Below are 23135 nucleotides of genomic sequence, written 5' to 3'. Positions count from 1 at the left end.
ATATTGTCTATTACAAATTGGTCCATTTTTATTAAATAAACCTCAGGTGTTAACACTATACAGTAAAAAATAACACTTTTATAAGATTTTTCCAAATCGCTTTCTTTTAGAATAGAAATGACTCTTGATCCTTCTGTTTTCCTGCATTTGACTTGATTTTGGCCAAACCAGCAGAATTTCCATTTCTTCTCAATGACACGTTGTTTGGTGGCAAATAGAAGATTCCTATAATATGGTGTCAGCATATCATATCCACGAATATATTGGTTTGACCCATTCTCTATGATGTCAGCGCTTTTAACGTTGGCTTTTTTAAGCAGTGAAGAGAATAAATCTCTTTTAGTTCTGCTTCTAAATTTAAGAGCTATAGGCTGTATAAAGCCGACTTCATTGTTGGCTTTACCAGTGCTGATCCTGCTCTTTATGCGGTATGCGCTTTCTATGTCTTCTAAATTCATTTCAAGATTAATTTTGTTTGAGATTTTACATATGATTTGAGATAAATTTTCATCTCTATTTTCTGGAACCTGCCTTAATATAATTTCTCTATTTCTTTGTTCTTGTTCTACAGCATTTAATCTAAGTTTTAGCTCTTCAATTTTTTTATCCTTTTCTTTATTAATTCTATCTTGTTCTTGCTGGAATTTTCCGATATTAGTCAATTTCTCCGTTACTTCAATCAATTTTTTCATAGCCTCATCATATTGGTTGGAAATGAATTCTTGACTTTTTATTATTTCATCCAGCTTCTTGTCAAATTTGTCGACGGATTCCTGTTTTTTTAAGTAGCTGGTCCACCTTATTCTCCAACTTTTCAACAGATTTTTGCAATAGGCTTATTTTTGACCCATTTCTGCAGCTGTCACATCTCCATTCATCCTTTTTCGATTTGCTCATGGCGTTGTACGTCTTCATCGACACTGTTGGGCACTCAAAATGTAGGGACCCACTGCATCCTTTACAATTTACATGGTTACCATCGTCAGGCAATTCTTGACGGCACTTAACACAAGTGTCCCTGATTTAAGTGTTGTTGGTAAATATAAAATTAAATAAATTATTTGGAACACCCGGTATATGATTTTAAATTAAATGATTTGAACACCCAGTATATGAAATTTTGTTGTTGTTACTGTCTATGGTACATAACCTATATACGCTTTTAATTTAAGTAATTAATTTTACCGAAAATTATGTCTTTTTGCACTATTACGACTATTTAATGGTATTTTACACTGATAGGTTTGGTTTCCTATTATTAAAACACTTTTCCTGCAATGTTTGTTTACACTCAAAAGTCAACCACAAAAACGGATTAATTAATTGTTTATTTAGCTATTAAGCTTTAAACAATAATGTCACAAACTTAAAAAAGGCTATAGAATACACTGATATGAAACTTTTAATTTAATTCTCACTAGAAACACTAATTATACACACTTTAAATCAGAGCACAACCGTTGCAACTCACGACTTAATAATAATAGTAATAGTATAGTAATAGTAATAATAATAGTAATAGTAATGGTAATGGTAATGGTAATGGTAATGGTAATGGTAATGGTAGTGGTAATGGTAATGGTAGTGGTAATGGTAATGGTAATGGTAATGGTAATGGTAATGGTAATGATAATGGTAATGGTAATGGTAATGGTAATGGTAATGGTAATGGTAATGGTAATGGTAATGGTAATGGTAATGGTAATGGTAATGATAATGGTAATGGTAATGGTAATGGTAATGGTAATGGTAATGGTAATGGTAATGGTAATGGAAATGGTAATGGTAATGGTAATGGTAATGGTAATGGTAATGGTAATGGTAATGGTAATGGTAATGGTAATGGTAATAGTAATAGTAATAGTAATAGTAATAGTAAACAGTAACAGTAATAGAAAGAGTAATAGTCATAGTAATAATAGTTTTGGCACGTTAAATAAAAATTATCCTTTTTTTAGTTTATAACAATAATTAAAAAGTAAGTTAAATATTATTATAGTTCTTCTTTTGAAGTTTTATATAAAAACAATCTACAAAAATAATAAAAATTACGTTGTAAATTTCTAAAATGAATTAAATTTTATGTAGAAAAAATGACATTTAATAAATATTATCAACATATGGAATCATTTAAGAAGAAGTGGATCTGATAACTTTTTCTTTTTATATATCAATTTTTATAGTCTAAATATGGTTGAGGTATTAACAACTATTGCAAAAGTTATTTATTTTCTCAGCAAATTTTGCATTAAAACGTCAGTTTTAGGTTGAGGTCATAATTCGGTAGTTACTTGATATTCAATAAATTAATTATTTCATATTTAATTAATACAATTTCTTGATTGAAATGAGAAACCAGTTAAATTGTTTATTGTTATATTCAATTATTATCATAAAATATTATTTTATTATATATAATTTATTATGTAAATAAGTGATATAGTTGATTTTCTCAAAACTGTCATTGTTGTAAATAGACAATCATAATTGTTTGAACAATTAAAATTAATCTTTAATTAAATAATCATTAAAACTAGAAGGAAACATCCGTGTTTTGAGCAATCCAAGTTTGGTATTTGGATACTCTTGTAAAAGCTGAGTGCATTTCTGTCTCACATAGTTTTGGTCCAAATGAAACGATACCAATTTGAATGCCTCTTGTAATTAAAGGACTACCAAAATCCCCTTTGCAGAAACCTTTTTTGCCATATCCAGATGTACAGATATTGGTATTTTTAATATCTGCGTCATATTTGCGATATTTAATGTTACAAATTATATTTGGTATTGTAGTCAAATTAACTCTCATTAAAACAAACGATTTGTCCTCTGAATCATATTTTGTTCTATCCCATGCTGACAAGGTAGCAGCAACATCTATCAAAATAATCCACATTAAGATATTTGGTAAAAAATATTAAATAAATAGTTACAGTTAAAATTTCCGCTTCTTCTATTGGCAAGAGGAACGACCTGGTCATAAGAATTGAAGCGAGCTGGAGTCGACAGTGAACGACTCCAATTTTATTGAATATTTTATGATAATTTGAGTGCATGGTAATTGAGGCACTCCAGATTCTTTGTTGTGAGGGCTCAAATTCACTAATGTTATGAGCTCCCAATATCAGTAATAGTAATGGTAATGGTAATGGTAATGGTAATAGTAATGGTAATGGTAATAGTAATGGTAATGGTAATAGTAATGGTAATGGTAATAGTAATGGTAATGATAATAGTAATGGTAATGGTAATAGTAATGGTAATGGTAATGGTAATCGTAATGGTAATGGTAATAGTAATGGTAATGGTAATAGTAATGGTAATGGTAATAGTAATGGTAATGGTAATAGTAATGGTAATGGTAATAGTAATGGTAATGGTAATAGTAATGGTAATGGTAATAGTAATGGTAATGGTAATAGTAATGGTAATGGTAATAGTAATGGTAATGGTAATAGTAATGGTAATGGTAATCGTAATGGTAATGGTAATCGTAATGGTAATAGTAATGGTAATGGTAATGGTAATGGTAATGGTAATGGTAATGGTAATGGTAATGGTAATGGTAATGGTAATGGTAATGGTAATGGTAATGGTAATGGTAATGGTAATGGTAATGGTAATGGTAATGGTAATGGTAATGGTAATGGTAATGGTAATGGTAATGGTAATGGTAATGGTAATGGTAATGGTAATTGTAATGGTAATGGTAATGGTAATGGTAACGGTAATGGTAATGGTAATAGTTAATAGTTAATAGCAATAGTTAATAGTAATGGTAATAGTAATAGTAATGGTAATAGTAATAGTAATGGTAATAGTAATAGTAATGGTAATAGTAATAGTAATGGTAATAGTAATAGTAATGGTAATAGTAATAGTAATGGTAATAGTAATAGTAATGGTAATAGTAATAGTAATGGTAATAGTAATAGTAATGGTAATGGTAATGGTAATAGTAATGGTAATAGTAATAGTAATGGTAATAGTAATGGTAATGGTAATAGTAATAGTAATGGTAATAGTAATAGTAATGGTAATGGTAATGGTAATAGTAATGGTAATGGTAATAGTAATGGTAATGGTAATAGTAATGGTAATGGTAATAGTAATGGTAATGGTAATAGTAATGGTAATGGTAATAGTAATGGTAATGGTAATAGTAATGGTAATGGTAATAGTAATAGTAATAGTAATGGTAATAGTAATGGTAATAGTAATGGTAATGGTAATAGTAATAGTAATGGTAATAGTAATAGTAATAGTAATGGTAATACTAATAGTAATGGTAATAGTAATAGTAATGGTAATAGTAATGGTAATGGTAATAGTAATGGTAATGGTAATGGTAATCGTAATGGTAATGGTAATAGTAATGGTAATGGTAATAGTAATGGTAATGGTAATAGTAATGGTAATGGTAATAGTAATGGTAATGGTAATAGTAATGGTAATGGTAATAGTAATGGTAATGGTAATAGTAATGGTAATGGTAATAGTAATAGTAATAGTAATGGTAATACTAATAGTAATGGTAATAGTAATAGTAATGGTAATAGTAATGGTAATGGTAATAGTAATGGTAATGGTAATGGTAATCGTAATGGTAATGGTAATAGTAATGGTAATGGTAATAGTAATGGTAATGGTAATAGTAATGGTAATGGTAATAGTAATGGTAATGGTAATAGTAATGGTAATGGTAATAGTAATGGTAATGGTAATAGTAATGGTAATGGTAATAGTAATGGTAATGGTAATAGTAATGGTAATGGTAATAGTAATGGTAATGGTAATAGTAATGGTAATGGTAATAGTAATGGTAATGGTAATAGTAATGGTAATGGGAATAGTAATGGTAATGGTAATAGTAATGGTAATGGTAATAGTAATGGTAATGGTAATAGTAATGGTAATGGTAATAGTAATGGTAATGGTAATAGTAATGGTAATGGTAATAGTAATGGTAATGGTAATAGTAATGGTAATGGTAATAGTAATGGTAATGGTAATAGTAATGGTAATGGTAATAGTAATGGTAATGGTAATAGTAATGGTAATGGTAATAGTAATGGTAATGGTAATAGTAATGGTAATGGTAATAGTAATGGTAATGGTAATAGTAATGGTAATGGTAATAGTAATGGTAATGGTAATAGTAATGGTAATGGTAATAGTAATGGTAATGGTAATAGTAATGGTAATGGTAATAGTAATGGTAATGGTAATAGTAATGGTAATGGTAATAGTAATGGTAATGGTAATAGTAATGGTAATAGTAATAGTAATGGTAATAGTAATAGTAATGGTAATAGTAATAGTAATAGTAATAGTAATAGTAATAGTAATAGTAATAGTAATAGTAATAGTAATAGTATTAGTAATAGTAATAGTGATAGTGATAGTAATAGTAATAGTAATAGTTATAGTAATAGTAATAGTAATAGTAATAGTAAAAGAAATAGTAATAGTAATTGTAATGGTAATAGTAATGGTAATAGTAATAGTGATAGTGATAGTAATAGTAATAGTTATAGTAATAGTAATAGTAATAGTAATAGTAATAGTAAAAGAAATAGTAATAGTAATTGTAATGGTAATAGTAATGGTAATGGTAATGGTAATAGTGTAAACAGTAACAGTAGCAGTAATAGAAAGAGTAATAGTCATAGTAATAATAGTTTTGGCACGTTAAATAAAAATTATCCCTTTTTTAGTTTATAGCAATAATTAAAAATTAAGTTAAATATTATTATAGTTCTTATTTTGAAGTTTTATATAAAAACAATCTACAAAAATAATAAAGATTACGTTGTAAATTTCTAAAATGAATTAAATTTTATGTAAAAAAAAATGACATTTAATAAATATTATCAACATATGGAATCATTTAAGAAGAAGTGGATCTGATAACTTTTTCTTTTTATACATATATGTATATCAACTTTTATAGTCTAAATATGGTTGAGGTATTAACAACTATTGCAAAAGTTATTTATTTTCTCAGCAAATTTTGCATTAAAACGTCAGTTTTAGGTTGAGGTCATAATTCGGTAGTTACTTGATATTCAATAAATTAATTATTTCATATTTAATTAATACAATTTCTTGATTGAAATGAGAAACCAGTTAAATTGTTTATTGTTATATTCAATTATTATCATAAAATATTATTTTATTATATATAATTTATTATGTAAATAAGTGATATAGTTGATTTTCTCAAAACTGTCATTGTTGTAAATAGACAATCATAATTGTTTGAACAATTAAAATTAATCTTTAATTAAATAATCATTAAAACTAGAAGGAAACATCCGTGTTTTGAGCAATCCAAGTTTGGTATTTGGATACTCTTGTAAAAGCTGAGGGCATTTCTGTCTCACATAGTTTTGGTCCAAATGAAACGATACCAATTTGAATGCCTCTTGTAATTAAAGGACTACCAAAATCCCCTTTGCAGAAACCTTTTTTGCCATATCCAGATGTACAGATATTGGTATTTTTAATATCTGCGTCATATTTGCGATATTTAATGTTACAAATTATATTTGGTATTGTAGTCAAATTAACTCTCATTAAAACAAACGATTTGTCCTCTGAATCATATTTTGTTCTATCCCATGCTGACAAGGTAGCAGCAACATCTATCAAAATAATCCACATTAAGATATTTGGTAAAAAATATTAAATAAATAGTTACAGTTAAAATTTCCGCTTCTTCTATTGGCAAGAGGAACGACCTGGTCATAAGAATTGAAGCGAGCTGGAGTCGACAGTGAACGACTCCAATTTTATTGAATATTTTATGATAATTTGAGTGCATGGTAATTGAGGCACTCCAGATTCTTTGTTGTGAGGGCTCAAATTCACTAATGTTATGAGCTCCCAATATCAGTAATAGTAATGGTAATGGTAACGGTAATGGTAATAGTAATGGTAATGGTAATAGTAATGGTAATGGTAATAGTAATGGTAATGGTAATAGTAATGGTAATGGTAATAGTAATGGTAATGATAATAGTAATGGTAATGGTAATAGTAATGGTAATGGTAATAGTAATGGTAATGGTAATAGTAATGGTAATGATAATAGTAATGGTAATGGTAATAGTAGTGGCAATGGTAATGGTAATCGTAATGGTAATGGTAATAGTAATGGTAATGGTAATAGTAATGGTAATGGTAATAGTAATGGTAATGGTAATAGTAATGGTAATGGTAATAGTAATAGTAATGGTAATAGTAATAGTACTAGTAATGGTAATACTAATAGTAATGGTAATAGTAATAGTAATGGTAATAGTAATGGTAATGGTAATAGTAATGGTAATGGTAATAGTAATGGTAATGGTAATAGTAATGGTAATGGTAATAGTAATGGTAATGGTAATAGTAATGGTAATGGTAATAGTAATGGTAATGGTAATAGTAATGGTAATGGTAATAGTAATGGTAATGGTAATCGTAATGGTAATGGTAATCGTAATGGTAATGGTAATCGTAATGGTAATGGTAATCGTAATGGTAATGGTAATCGTAATGGTAATGGTAATCGTAATGGTAATGGTAATCGTAATGGTAATGGTAATCGTAATGGTAATGGTAATAGTAATGGTAATGGTAATAGTAATGGTAATGGTAATAGTAACAGTAATGGTAATAGTAACAGTAATGGTAATAGTAACAGTAATGGTAATAGTAACAGTAATGGTAATAGTAACAGTAATGGTAATAGTAATAGTAATAGTAATAGTAATAGTAATAGTAATAGTAATAGTAATAGTAATAGTAATAGTAATAGTAATAGTAATAGTAATAGTAATAGTAATAGTAATAGTAATAGTAATAGTAATAGTAATAGTAATAGTAATAGTAATAGTGATAGTGATAGTAATAGTAATAGTTATAGTAATAGTAATAGTAATAGTAATAGTAAAAGAAATAGTAATAGTAATTGTAATAGTAATAGTAATGGTAATGGTAATGGTAATAGTGTAAACAGTAAAAGTAGCAGTAATAGAAAGAGTAATAGTCATAGTAATAATAGTTTTGGCACGTTAAATAAAAATTATCCTTTTTTAGTTTATAACAATAATTAGTAGTAAGTTAAATATTAAGTTAAATATTATTATAGTTCTTCTTTTGAAGTTTTATATAAAAACAATCTACAAAAATAATAAAAATTACGTTGTAAATTTCTAAAATGAATTAAATTTTATGTAGAAAAAATGACATTTAATAAATATTATCAACATATGGAATCATTTAAGAAGAAGTGGATCTGATAACTTTTTCTTTTTATATATCAACTTTTATAGTCTAAATATGGTTGAGGTATTAACAACTATTGCAAAAGTTATTTATTTTCTCAGCAAATTTTGCATTAAAACGTCAGTTTTAGGTTGAGGTCATAATTCGGTAGTTACTTGATATTCAATAAATTAATTATTTCATATTTAATTAATACAATTTCTTGATTGAAATGAGAAACCAGTTAAATTGTTTATTGTTATATTCAATTATTATCATAAAATATTATTTTATTATATATAATTTATTATGTAAATAACTGATATAGTTGATTTTTTCAAAACTGTCATTGTTGTAAATAGACAATCATAATTGTTTGAACAATTAAAATTAATCTTTAATTAAATAATCATTAAAACTAGAAGGAAACATCCGTGTTTTGAGCAATCCACGTTTGGAATTTAGATACTCTTGTAAAAACTGAGGGCATTTCTGTCTCACATAGTGTTGGTCCAAATGAAACGATACCAATTTGAATGCCTCTTGTAATTAAAGGACTACCAGAATCCCCATTGCAGGTCCCTTTTATACCATATCCAGATGTACAGATATCGGTATTTTTAATAACTCCTTTATATTTGCGATATTTAATGTTACAAATTATATTTGGCATTGTAATCAAATTAACTCTCATTAAAACCTGCGATATGTTCTTTGATTCATCATTTGTTCTACCCCATCCTGACAAGGTAGCAGCAACATCTATCAAAATAATCCACATTAAGATATTTAATAAAAAAGATTAAATAAATAGTTACAGTTAAATTTTCCGCTTCTTCTATTGGCAAGAGGAACGACCTGGACATAAGAATTGAGGCGAGCTGGAGTCGACAGCTGAACGACTCCAATATCATTGAATGTTTTATGATAATTTGGGTGCGTGGTAATTGAGGCACTCCAGATTCTTTGTTGTGAGGACTCAAATTCACTAAGGTTATGAGCTCCCAATATCACTAAGACTTTTTCAGCACTACAATTAAATCATAATTAATATTCAATTTTCAAAGATATTAAAAAAGTTACATTGAAGTGCAGTGACCTGCAGTAAGCACAAATTTTTTAGAAACAAGCGAACCACCACAAAGGTATTTATTGTTGATACGAAGGGCAGCTTGCCATGGAGATGAGTGTTTCGGCGCTTCTGTTCCACCAATGATTCTACTTTGTTGAAATAACTTCGTATATTCAGTTACATTTTCAGAGACTCGCCTTTGATCGAGTTGTAACCATTTAACATCGTCTTGCTGAAAATTATTGAATAAAAAATATTGCCATACACATCCTAAAGAAATATTTTATTTGTGTCAAAAATATGTTTTGATTTATAAAACTTTATATTATTCAAAATTTAATAATAACCAAGATACAAGTCGATTAAGTTTTATTCCAATCAATGTTATTGATCAATTTTTTGATTAAGTCGCAATAATTTTAAACCATGAATACAAAATTTAATTATAATTTCTTAATTGTGGTTAATTAATGTTCAAAATGGTTTTTATATCTTTAAATTTTCAATGATTTAAATACTTACTTTCGTAAGAGCAACTAGTGACAGGAGAAGTAAATTCAATACGCACTTCATTTTGAATGATGTTGGAAAACAAATAGTCTTAAATTTATACCAATGTATTGTTATTATCTAATATTTATACAGACATAAATGGGAATTGTTATTTTTTGTTGTTTATTTACATATTTATATAACTTTGAAATACGTAACATTTAATAAAATTTAAAAATTCAAGGGTAGAAGTTGAGCTCCTTTTTGACATAGCAATCTTTATATCTAAATACTACTTAAATATCACCAACTACAGAATACAATGGCAGTGAGGAAAATTTATGTTTCACACATTTGACTCACTAATTCCCTTAAGTTAGTTTTTCTATGTAGATTAATGGGTAATTTATTAAAATTTATGATATTTATATAATTCAATGCAGATATCAACAGGAACATCACCACAAAAAATATCAGCAGTTATTTAGCCCTCTATTTTGGGAGCTGTAGATTTGAGAGCATTTTGAAAATATGTAAAATTTGGCTTAGACAGTTCTTTAGTTGAAAACTTTCAGCTAAACCGGAAATAAGTTTGATGCTAATATCTATTTTTGTTTTGAAAGTAAAGGATTCTCAAAGAAGAATACCGTTTATATATATAATATCGGTTTAAAGAGTTTAACAAAAGTTTCTGTTTTATTTATAAATTGTATAACTCATAGATAAATAAATATTATAAAATATGCAATATATATCTTTGTAGGATATTGAATGCTCTACAAAAAATATATTTTACATTTTTTTCATAACTCTTACCGTTTAAAAGATATTTGAATTTGAAATTTTAAAATTTAAAATTTTGATACTTGATATTTTTAACTAGTTAGTCAAAATTTGTGTGGATAAGGTAGACCATGTCTGATAATTAATGAATTTAAATTTATAAAATGGTTTTTTTCCAATATTTCCGTAATCTTTGGTCTAATCGGTTCTAAATGGTTTTCCTTTTTTGTTGTACTTTTCATATTATTTTCACTATTTAAAAAAAGGTGCTCATGATTAATTTTTCTTATATTAATTTTCTTCACACCTCAAAAATTTGATTATTATTGCTGTTCCTGAGATATTTCAGTTTTAGTGTTTGAAGGAAGTTTTAATTTCCATTCAACACAAAATCAAATATGTATGATGTGTAGAAATAATTTCAAATTATGTTTGTTTTTGTCATTTGTATATGTATTTTTACCACTGAAATATGATGACTTTAAATTATGAGGAGGTGTATTTTACTTCATGAAAATCTATAGAACTTTTATTTAAGATCATTTTACATTTGCCAAATTTAATTATTGAAAACTATTCTTATAAATGGTTTCACAAGACATATATACCCAAAATACTATGACCATTTAAATTTGTATGGACAAATTCAATATTACAAGAAACAAGCATAGCGAGTATTATTGTAAAAATCAATTAATACTAAGTCCTTTTTAATTCGATCCAATATATTGATGTGGACTTTTGAGAATTATTTTAATGGTAATATAATTGGGCTATTATCAATGATACATGGGAAATTTTTCATTGTTTTATTAAAATAATCTAAACTCGACAATAATTAAACAATCAGTTTAGAAGGAGACATCAGAGTTGGCGGCGATCCAGCTTTGGTATTCGGACACTCTGGTGAACACGGTCGGCCTTCCTGAAGCACAAGTGCTGGATCCAAACGACACGATACCGACTTGGGTACCGCTAACGGTCAAAGGACCGCCAGAGTCTCCGTTGCAACCACCCTTTGGTCCGGATCCGGATGTGCAGATGTTGGTGCTTCTGACGCTCGATCCGAAGGTGGATTGACACACGCTGTTGGTGATCGTGGTGAGGCCAACCCTCATGAGGACCGACGAGATGGAGGATGATGAGTCGCTGGTTCTGCCCCATCCAGACAAGACGGAAGCTTGGTCTGTGATGAAACGGTCAATTAATTAATAATTTTTGGGAAATGGTGCGATAAAACTTACTGGCCCAGGTACCGCTGCCGCTCTTGGCAAGAGGAACGGTCTGAACGGCGGAGTTAAGTGTGGCTGGAGTCGACAACTTGATGAGGGCAATATCGTTGGAGATGGTGGAGGCGGAGTAGCCTGAGTGAGTGATGATTTTGCCACTGTTAATGCGCTGTTGGGTGGACTCGGTTTGTTGGATGTTGTGGGCACCCAAGATTACCAAGATAGACCTCGCCCTGTAATTAAAAATTAGTTACTAATGTAATAGTTGAGGGGTTTTTATAAAATATACCCAGATGTGCAGTGAGCTGCGGTGAGGACGTAGTTCCTGGAGATCAGTGAGCCACCACAGAAACTGCTTCCGTCAATGATGAGACCTGCCTGCCATGGGATGGAATTTCTGGCAGCTTCGGTGCCTCCAATAACTCTGCTTTCATGTTTCACTTCTCCATTGTCATCGATGTAAATGTCTTTGGATACGATTTTGCTCCAGTCGATGTCGATGTTTTCCTAATAAAGCAAAAGCAATATTGAAACAAACAATACTTCGACGAGTTGCAGACACAATTGTTGTAAATTGATCTACTTTTAAATATAATATATTGATTACCTGTGGAGGAACTTGAGGGAAGGCCACAGCTGCTCCGAGAACAGCTACAAAACACAGAGCGAATTTCATGTTTCACGATTTGGAGACAGTTTGACGAGAATGTGTCGGGTTACCTCTATATATACTCCTCACATTTTTTTTTGATAGTTTATTATTTAATCTGCAGCATATTAATAGGTTTAAGTTACTAATCGTTTAATCCAAATTGACATATGTAAGTTTGTTAATCTTGTAATAATGATCTAGTTTAAATTTAAAGGTATTTTACAATTTTATGATTATAAATAATATTCCAATTTATTGTTTCTCTTTTTTTTTGTAATCTGTTGTATAAAAAATAATTAAAATAAGAATGTTACGGTAATTTAAACTTTAAATAACATATAACGAAATTAATAATATAACTTTACGAAAATGGAAAAATAATTTGAACAGTTATTCTATATATATTATTATTATTCGAACTTGAAATATAAGTATGTGTATATTGAGAGTTAATTAAAAGTATAATCCTTAAGTAAATTAATAGAGATCTGAAATGATGCAATTATTTATCATATTACAATAGTTCTCAAGTGAGGAGTTATCAGCCACAATGACACTTGAAAATTTTCAAATTAACTCCATATACATAAAAATTATTAATATTTAACTGTTTTAGATACATGGAACATTTGAAGTTATCAAATAATAAATAAAACATTTATATTATTTGTTTAATTTTTGACAAACCAACATCCTTTTAAGTTGGAGGGACGGTGATTCTCCATATGGAACTAACCTGATGGGATTAGCCACTAAACCTGAGGGCACATTGCTTCTCACTACTTCTAAATCTTTGCATACAAATTCCAGAATGACATCAATCAAAAGCAGAAAAGAAAAAATGTGTTTCACTGCAGTTGCTGCAGAAGATCTTCTGCTTCTCCTTCTCCGGCTTTTATAGTTCTCAATTACTTCAAGCTTAATTAATTAGGAGACCTTTGTTACGTTAATTGACTTATTGGTATGTATTATTCGAATGTATAATCCCATAAAGGGTTAGATAACATACTTTCCCAATATATGGGCCATACTATGTCCATTTAAATTTGTACGAACGAATTCAGTTTGAAAATAAACAAGTCTTGTATCAAAAATAACTCCAACATTATTTGGTCCATTCTAGTTTCTTATTATAAACCCATATCAACATGGTTTATAGAGTGAATGAAAATGTCATCCTGACACACGAAGAACAAGTTTGGAAAGCTTCTGGACATATAGGTCGTCTGCAAACGCGACAAGAAAGTTATAGCTATTGAGGTGGTACAGTAATGCTGTGGGATAGAACTGATCTTGTTCCATTTCAAGAATTATTAAGAACAATTTCTTTCTTTACTCTAATATTTCAATCAGCATGTCAATGTTTCTCCATAGTAAGGTAACATGGGCTGAAGATGTAGGACTGTTATTACTGTATTTAAAGAAGATTTTTATGTTTACTTTAATAGAATTGATTAATTTACATTTCCTATATCTGTGTATAAGATAAAAACAAGAAAAAGTAGACTAATATGGTTCACATAAGATAAAAATTAGAAAAAACAATAGTTAAGGAATAATATTTTAGTCTGTTCTATTTATAGCATCACTAGATTTTATTGATGTTCATGCAATGATACATAAAATATCAAACTATCTAAACATCTTGTGGGGTATATATAGGACAACTGAATGAATTCGCATCAAGTTGTCTCCAAATTGCGAAACATGAAATTCGCTCTGTGTTTTGTGGCTGTTCTCGGGGCAGCTGTAGCCTTCCCTCAAGTTCCTCCACAGGTAATCAATATATTATATTTTAAAGTGGATCAATTTACAACAATTGTGTCTGCAACTCGTCGAAGTATTGTTTGTTTCAATATTGCTTTTGCTTAATTAGGAAAACATCGACATCGACTGGAGCAAAATCGTATCCAAAGACATATACATCGATGACAATGGAGAGGTAAAACATGAGAGCAGAGTTATTGGAGGCACCGAAGCTGCCAGAAATTCCATCCCATGGCAGGCAGGTCTCATCATTGACGGAAGCGGTTTCTGTGGTGGCTCACTGATCTCCAGGAACTACGTCCTCACCGCAGCTCACTGCACATCCGGGTAAATTTTATAAAACCCCCTCGACTATTACATTAGTAACTAATTTTTAATTACAGGGCGAGGTCTATCTTGGTAATCTTGGGTGCCCACAACATCCAACAAACCGAGTCCACCCAACAGCGTATTAACAGTGGCAAAATCATCACTCACTCGGGCTACTCAGCGTCCACCATCGCCAACGACATTGCCCTCATCAAGTTGTCGACTCCAGCCACACTTAACTCCGCCGTTCAGACCGTTCCTCTTGCCAAGAGCGGCAGCGGTACCTGGGCCAGTAAGTTTTATCACACCATTTCCCAAAAACCATTAATTAATTAACCGTTTCATCACAGACCAAGCTTCCGTCTTGTCTGGATGGGGCAGAACCAGCGACTCATCATCCTCCATCTCGTCGGTCCTCATGAGGGTTGGCCTCACCACAATCACCAACAGCGTGTGTCAAGCCACCTTCGGATCGAGCGTCAGAAGCACCAACATCTGCACATCCGGATCCGGACCAAAGGGAGCTTGCAACGGAGACTCCGGCGGTCCTTTGACCGTTAGCGGAACCCAAGTCGGTATCGTGTCGTTCGGATCCAGTACTTGTGCTGCAGGAAGACCGACCGTGTTCACCAGGGTGTCCGAATACCAAAGCTGGATCGCCTCCAACTCTGATGTCTCCTTCTAATTTGAACGTCTCATAAATGTCGAATTTTGAAATTTTAATAAAATAATAAACATATTATAACAATGTATTATTAATACTAGCTCAATTATACACGTTGTATATATTGTACATTTTATTCTGTAAGAATAAATAAATAAATAAATCTTTATGAATTTACGAGAGTACCATTGAAATTATTTAAATATATCTATGTCTTTTTTTCTTAGTTTTAATAATTTTTTGGTTAATAATTTTTATATTTTTTGATCTTATAAGAAAGAAATCTTAACGCTTTACATTTTTAATTTTTTTTATGAATTGAGGACGAAACTGAAATTCTTTAAATGTTAATATTTTTAACGTTTTTAATTTAATTAAACGAACTTGAACGAAAAATGAAATAATAAATATATTTAATTGAACAGTGGATTGATGGAAGTAAATAAAATTCGGATATTAAGAGTATTAGTATAAATATAATATTTGAATGTTGTTGAAAAATAAGATAAATTGTGGTATTTATGACAGTTTATCCATAGAATACTATTAAAAAATAAATTAATGCTCTGACAGTTAATATAATAACAGAACAATTACAAATAATTGAAAATTCTTTTAGTGACCCCCAAAATCTATGCTACAGTAACATTATGAAAAAGTTTGTTAGATTAAATTGTAGATATGTATTTTAGGATAATACATACCAAATTTGAAGACTATTGAGCCAAACGGCCTCGAAATATAAAGAAAAAACTATTTTTGAACTTAAACTTTTTAAGAGCTGTATTTACTTCAAGAACTTTTTTTTTCTTTATGAGTGTTTACATTTGTCAAATTTAATTATTGGAAATTAAAAAGGTTTTTTCCAAATTTTTAAATATCTGATGTTCTATGCTTGTAAATAGTTTGACAAAACAGTTTCACAAATATTTGCATTAACGACTTCAACTTTAGAAGAAACAAGTATAGGAATAATCTTGTAAAACTCATTTAGCACTGAGTTCTTTTCGATCCATTCAGATATGTACTTAACGTGGACTTTAATTATTAAGAATCAATTTAGTAGTATTAATTAGTATTAATGATACTTTGTTATAATGTGTTTATTATTTTATTACAATTTCAAAATTCAACATTAATGAGGCTTTCAGATTAGAAAGAGACATCAGAGTTGGCGGCGATCCAGCTTTGGTATTCGGACACTCTGGTGAACACGGTCGGTCTTCCTGAAGCACAAGTACTGGATCCGAATGACACGATACCGACTTGGGTACCGCTAACGGTCAAAGGACCGCCAGAGTCTCCGTTGCAACCACCCTTTGGTCCGGATCCGGATGTGCAGATGTTGGTGCTTCTGACGCTCGATCCGAAGGTGGCTTGACATACGCTGTTGGTGATTGTGGTGAGGCCAACCCTCATGAGGACCGACGAGATGGAAGATGATGAGTCGCTGGTTCTGCCCCATCCAGACAAGACGGAAGCTTGGTCTGTGATGAAACGGTCAATTAATTAATAATTTTTGGGAAATGGTGCGATAAAACTTACTGGCCCAGGTACCGCTGCCGCTCTTGGCAAGAGGAACGGTCTTAACGACGGAGTTAAGTGTGGCTGGAGTCGACAACTTGATGAGGGCAATATCGTTGGCGATGGTGGACGCGGAGTAGCCTGAGTGAGTGATGATTTTGCCACTGTTAATGCGCTGTTGGGTGGACTCGGTTTGTTGGATGTTGTGGGCACCCAAGATTACCAAGATAGACCTCGCTCTGTAATTAAAAATTAGTTACTAATGTAATAGTCGAGGGGTTTTTATAAAATATACCCAGATGTGCAGTGAGCTGCGGTGAGGACGTAGTTCCTGGAGATCAGTGAGCCACCACAGAAACTGCTTCCGTCAATGATGAGACCTGCCTGCCATGGGATGGAATTTCTGGCAGCTTCGGTGCCTCCAATAACTCTGCTCTCATGTTTCACTTCTCCATTGTCATCGATGTAAATGTCTTTGGATACGATTTTGCTCCAGTCGATGTCGATGTTTTCCTAATAAAGCAAAAGCAATATTGAAACAAACAATATTTCGACGAGTTGCAGATACAATTGTTGTAAATTGATCTACTTCAAAATATAATATATTGATTACCTGTGGAGGAACTTGAGGGAAGGCTACAGCTGCCCCGAGAACAGCCACAAAACACAGAGCGAATTTCATGTTTCACAATTTGGAGACAAATTGATGAGATTGCATTTGGTTGTCCTATATATACCCCACACGATATTTAGATAGTTTGATATTTTATCATTGCATGCACATCAATAAAATCTAGGAACACTATAAATAGAACAGACTAAAATATTATTTTTTAACCTTTGCTTTTTCCAATTTTTATCTTATGTGAACCATATTAGTCTGCTTTTCCTTGTTTTTATTTTATACATAGATATAGAAAATGTAAATTAAGCAATTTCATTATAGTAAACATAAAAATCTTCTTTAAATACAGTAATAACAGTCCTACATCTTCAGCCCATGTTACCCTACTATGGAGAAGCATTGTCCTGCTGGTTGAAATATTAGATTAAAGATTTCTTTTTTTAATAATTAATATTAATTCTTGAAATAGAACGAGATCAATTCTATACCACAGCATTACTATGCCACCCCAATATCTATAAATTTCCTGTGGCGTTTGCAGATGAACTATGTGTCCAAAAGCTTTCCAAACTTGTTCTTCGTGTGTCAGGATGTAATTCTGGTTCACTCCATAAACCATGTTGATATGGGTATATAATGAGGAACTGGACTAGACCAAACAATTTTGGAGTTATTCTTGGTACAAAACATGTTTATTTTCAAACTGAATTCATTCATGCAAATTTAAATAGGCATAGTATGTCCCATATATTGGGAAAACATGTTATCAAACCTTTTATAAAATTATACACTCAAATATCAAAATTCATAAAAATTTATTTATTTATTCTTATAGAATAAAATGTACAAATCGTGAAAAACAATTAAAAACGTTAAAGATATTAACATTTAAAAAATTCAATCATTTCCTGAGTTCATAAAAATGTAGAATTCATTACATCGAAAAATTATTAAAAATTAAAAAAAAAAAAAAAATTGGAAAAGCAAAAGGGAAATAATGAATTCTCTCACAAATTTAGAAAAATAAGATGTAGACAGGTAAATTATTAAGAGTCCTTATAGAATAAAATGTAGAAATCATAAAAAACAATTAATAACGTTAAAAATATTAACTTTTAAATGTTCAGTTACTTCCTGAATTCATAAAAATGTTTATTATAAAAATAAATAACGTGAAAATTTCTTACAAGATGAAAAATTATAAAAATCATTACTCTGAGGAGATATTAAAAACAAGAAAAAAAGTTAAATATTAATATAAAGTAATTTCATGACATGTATTACAATTGAATTAGCTTCCTTAATTTATGTAAAACCAAATTTTAAAAATGCTGCTTTTAAATGAGCCACAATGCATTTTATAAAACTGTTTATAAGAATAAATTGTCAGATATTTGAAACATGAAAACTTCTTCATTTTTAATAATTAAATTTGGCTAATATAAAGGACTCATAAATTTTGATATTAATTAAATTAATTGTTTTAATAATTATTTCTCAGTTTCTGATATTTGTGTGCAAGTAAACTGGAAGGAACCATTATACCTCACAACAATAATAATAAAAAAATAATTATAATAATTGCTTTTTTTATATATATATATATATATATATATATATATATATATATATATATATTCGAGTGAATATGAAATTGTTTCGATTATTCAATTTCATTAATTTATTATTATCTTGAGTGCCAATAATATTGATATTATTAAAGTGAAGTTGAATATACTTAGTACCAAATAAATATTTATTATTTGTTAAGAATATCTACACATTATACTATATAATATATATTCTATATACTAATTAAAAATCGACAAATAATAAAAGAAATATTCAATATCATCCAATCTATGTTTAATTATAGCTCACAATTTAAAAGGGGATTTTTTTTTGTAATAAATAACCAGTATGTTGATAATTTTTTATTGAGCAAGGTATTAAAGGATTGTCTTATAATATCCACGTTATCTATAAACTACTACTTGACATATGCTATTTTTACTCATAGTTTAGTTTAGCTAATCCGTCTAAATTACTATGTTATTCCTTACAACATACAATTTTAATAGATAATTATAGGATGTGTTAGATAGATTATTTATTTACTGTGCGTATAAACAAAGTATTATACGCACTGGATTAGAAAGTATTTATCCAGTTATCAATAATAGATTTAAATATTACATATATTTTTTTGTGATTAGTCATCAAAAAATATTTTTTTGTGGTAGTTTTCAAAATTTTTTTAAACATAATGAAGTAAATTATCCTTGTGTATTTTAAAACTGGAGACTAGTCCACGTTGGTAATAAATATTCTTGATAAAATTAATTATTTTTTACATTTTATGGGCAGATATAATTTAGGACATATCTTTTTAAATTCTCGTTATCACCCAAAATGCATGTTCATATATTTAAATATTAAATTGTTCATTTGCTTATCAGGATGTGTGAATACCACTTTCCCAGTGATTATTTATTTTACTCTAGAATATGGTAATGCACTTTTATACGTTATGATGCATTGGAAAATTACTAATACTTAACTGATTTATTGATAATATATTCAAGATTCAATACCAGACAGAGATATTCAGATAATGTCAATTGAACTGTAGATACAATCATAATCATCTAGAATAGTCAAGAACACTCATTAAGTACATTTTAATATTATCTACCTCTCAAAAAATAATTTAAAATGGTTTTAACAGCACAGTATTGTTCCTATTTCTTAGTTATAAACTTTCAATTTTTTGCACAATTTCCAGAATATACTAATACATATAAAAATATAAGTTTTGATAGGTTGAATTCTTCAATTCAATTTAATATTTCCAATTCCTTCTGTAGATAAAGAAACTTCTTCAGAAGTATCAAGATTAGGAACAGATGAAAGACCATGAGTATTATTTATTAGTCATGATTTTTTATGAGATCATTTATTTCACAACAATTTTAACCACATACTGTTACATAAGAAATCAATTAAAAATAATGATTTAAATTGGCAGTTATAGAGACTGTCGATATAAGTGAAAACTTAGAACTTTTGGTATTAAAATTTGAAAACTTAAATGGTTTTTTATTATTCAAATATATTACTGTACAAGATCATGACAAAATATAAATACAATTCAGTTGAAATATCAATTAATATTTATTTAAATTTCAATGTACTTGTTTTTTAACATTATTTTAATTGTTTGCATTATTGTCGTCATTAATTTCACTCGTCATTTTTGTACTTCCAATTATTTCATTTTGTACTAAAAAGGATACAACAGCATAACACACTGCGCATGCGCCAGTCATGGTCATGTCGGTGACGCGAACCCATAAGATTTTCCCCTCCCAAAAAACTAAAGATGTTTTCACTTAAAAAAAATTGTAATAGAGCAAAAGGAAATAAGATAAATAATAATTCCATCCATCTATAAAAGCTGTTTGAAATTATTCCCATTGATTTGAATTTTTGACCATATACTCACTGTTACATGAGTAGTCGATCTATCATATTTTTTTAAATGAACTATGTGGTTAAACTTTTTCGGATAAGTTGTGAAACACCTTATGTATAACATTTACATTTAAAAAAATATATGATAAATCGACTACTTATGTAACACTGAGTATGTGGTTAGAGTGAGGTTTGTCGTCACTGCCACCAATGATTAATTTCCACATTAGAATATCTGTTGTTTTTAAAATTGTTGGTTTCTTCCTGTATGCGAAATGTATTCTGGGACTAAAATACTTTACACTAGTTATAAATATATTTATGTGAAGCAGAAGCAAATACCACAATTAATTTGATGTTGTACCTTTTATGTTGGTCTATAATTGAATGGAAACTACAGAGTAATCTTAATTGTAGTCGTATAAGATAATATTATTAAGATAAGAAATAAAATTTTATGTATTGTATATGTGTATATTTTATGTAATTAAAACAATGCGAATAAATTAAGTAAATATTTTTAATGTGCACAACCAAACTTTATGGAATAGTAATTACGAGAAACGGTGTTTCATTGGGAAAAGATTGAATGAAGACCAATCTGAAAATAACTCATTTCGTCAATCCTCAATTCTCCAGTTACTTATTTGTAAATATATAAAGAGAAGTTGTAACAGGAATCAAAGCTTAGAATGTCAGTAGAACTAAATAATACTGATAGGACATACTGAACTGAAGGAGGTTTAACCTTTGGTCATTTGGACAAGAGGAAATGCAAACATGTGGAGATAAGTGGATATATGAGATTTATATAAGAGGCCCAAACCTTTACATAGGAATTAGGACCATCTAAACAAAGGATCACTAATATAGAAGGATAAGTAATTATCCTGATAAAACAAACTCTGGAAATGCTGAGCTGGGGTTTTAAAAACATTTTCCTATTAAAAATAATGTAACCCCAAACTATGGAAAAACTTCTGACAATAGATAATATGCTAAAAATATGATTACAAAAGTAAACAAGTGGTTCCCCTTATAGGGAGAGATTGTACTTATCTATAAATATATCAAGAGAAGTTGTAACAAGAATCATAGCTTAGAATGTCAGTAGAACTAAATAATACTGATAGAACATACTGAACTGAAGGAGGTTAAATCTTTGGTCATTTGGACAAGAGGAAATGCAAACATGTGGAGATAAGTGGATATATGAGATTTATATAAGAGGCCCAAACCTTTACATAGGAATTAGGACCATCTAAACAAAGGACCACTAATATAGAAGGATAAGTAATTATCCTGATAAAACAAACTCTGGAAATGCTGAGCTGGGGTTTTAAAAACATTTTTCTATTAAATATAATGTAACCCCAAACTATGGAAAAACTTCTGACAATAGATAATATGCTAAAAATATGATTACAAAAGTAAACAAGTGGTTCCCCTTATAGGGAGAGATTATACTTATTTATAAATATATCAAGAGAAGTTGTAACAAGAATCATAGCTTAGAATGTCAGTAGAACTAAACAATACTGATAGGACATACTGAACTGAAGGTGGTTTAATCTTTGGTCATTTGGGCAAGAGGAAATGCAAACTTGTGGAGATAAGTGGATATATGAGACTTGTATAAGAGGCCCAAACCTTTACATAGGAATTAGGACCATCTAAACAAAGGATCACTAATATAGAAGGATAAGTAATTATCCTGATAAAACAAACTTTGGAAATGCTGAGCTGGGGTTTTAAAATCATTTTTCTATTAAAAATAATGTAACCCCAAACTATGGAAAAACTTCTGACAATAGATAATATGCTAAAAATATGATTACAAAAGTAAACAAGTGGTTCCCCTTATAGGGAGAGATTATACTTATTTATAAATATATCAAGAGAAGTTGTAACAAGAATCATAGCTTAGAATGTCAGTAGAACTAAACAATACTGATAGGACATACTGAACTGAAGGTGGTTTAATCTTTGGTCATTTGAGCAAGAGAAAATGCAAACATGTGGAGATAAGTGGATATATGAGACTTGTATAAGAGGCCCAAACCTTTACCTAAGAATTAGGACTATCTAAACAAAGAATCTCTTATATAAAAGCATAAGTAATTACCCTGATAAAACAAACTTTGGAAATGCTGAGCTGGGGTTTTAAAAACATTTTTCTATTAAAAATAATGTAACCCCAAACTATGAAAAAACTTCTGACAATAGATAATATGCTAAAAATATGATTACAAAAGTAAACAAGTGGTTCCCCTTATAGGGAGAGATTATAC

General features: G+C 29.5%; 4 protein-coding genes across 6 annotated transcripts; 1 reads left to right on the top strand and 3 right to left on the bottom strand.

Moving 5' to 3' along the window:
- Positions 1-2359: 2359 nt before the first annotated feature.
- Positions 2360-9912, bottom strand: LOC126266016 (brachyurin-like). 3 transcript variants are annotated; one of them, XM_049969268.1, is made up of 4 exons: positions 9848-9912; positions 9337-9557; positions 9072-9283; positions 2360-2877 (listed from the first exon to the last, which is right to left on the bottom strand). In XM_049969268.1, exons 1-4 carry the CDS (start codon positions 9896-9898, stop codon positions 2534-2536), a joined length of 828 nt encoding a protein of 275 aa, XP_049825225.1. In that variant the 5' UTR covers positions 9899-9912; the 3' UTR covers positions 2360-2533. The 3 variants fall into 3 exon arrangements, with proteins under 3 accessions (XP_049825225.1, XP_049825224.1, XP_049825226.1); XM_049969267.1 differs by lacking the exon at positions 2360-2877 and adding an exon at positions 6130-6647; XM_049969269.1 differs by lacking the exon at positions 2360-2877 and adding an exon at positions 8557-9015.
- A 1483-nt stretch (positions 9913-11395) lies between these two features.
- On the bottom strand, positions 11396-12574 carry LOC126266014 (brachyurin-like). Its single transcript, XM_049969265.1, has 4 exons — positions 12437-12574; positions 12119-12336; positions 11845-12062; positions 11396-11786 (listed from the first exon to the last, which is right to left on the bottom strand). The coding sequence occupies exons 1-4, from the start codon at positions 12503-12505 to the stop codon at positions 11452-11454; spliced, it is 840 nt and encodes a 279-aa protein (XP_049825222.1). The 5' UTR covers positions 12506-12574; the 3' UTR covers positions 11396-11451.
- A 1599-nt stretch (positions 12575-14173) lies between these two features.
- LOC126266015 (brachyurin-like) lies at positions 14174-15296 on the top strand. The gene is made up of 4 exons (XM_049969266.1): positions 14174-14257; positions 14358-14575; positions 14632-14849; positions 14908-15296. Exons 1-4 carry the CDS (start codon positions 14189-14191, stop codon positions 15240-15242), a joined length of 840 nt encoding a protein of 279 aa, XP_049825223.1. The 5' UTR covers positions 14174-14188; the 3' UTR covers positions 15243-15296.
- Positions 15297-16279: 983 nt separating this feature from the next.
- Positions 16280-17439, bottom strand: LOC109606484 (brachyurin). Its single transcript, XM_020023030.2, has 4 exons — positions 17359-17439; positions 17041-17258; positions 16767-16984; positions 16280-16708 (listed from the first exon to the last, which is right to left on the bottom strand). Exons 1-4 carry the CDS (start codon positions 17425-17427, stop codon positions 16374-16376), a joined length of 840 nt encoding a protein of 279 aa, XP_019878589.2. The 5' UTR covers positions 17428-17439; the 3' UTR covers positions 16280-16373.
- Between the last annotated feature and the right edge of the window lie 5696 nt (positions 17440-23135).

The sequence above is a fragment of the Aethina tumida genome, chromosome 6 (assembly GCF_024364675.1).
Source record: "Aethina tumida isolate Nest 87 chromosome 6, icAetTumi1.1, whole genome shotgun sequence".
Taxonomy (NCBI): Eukaryota; Metazoa; Arthropoda; class Insecta; order Coleoptera; family Nitidulidae; genus Aethina; species Aethina tumida.
This window is presented reverse-complemented; position numbering and strand designations above follow the sequence as displayed.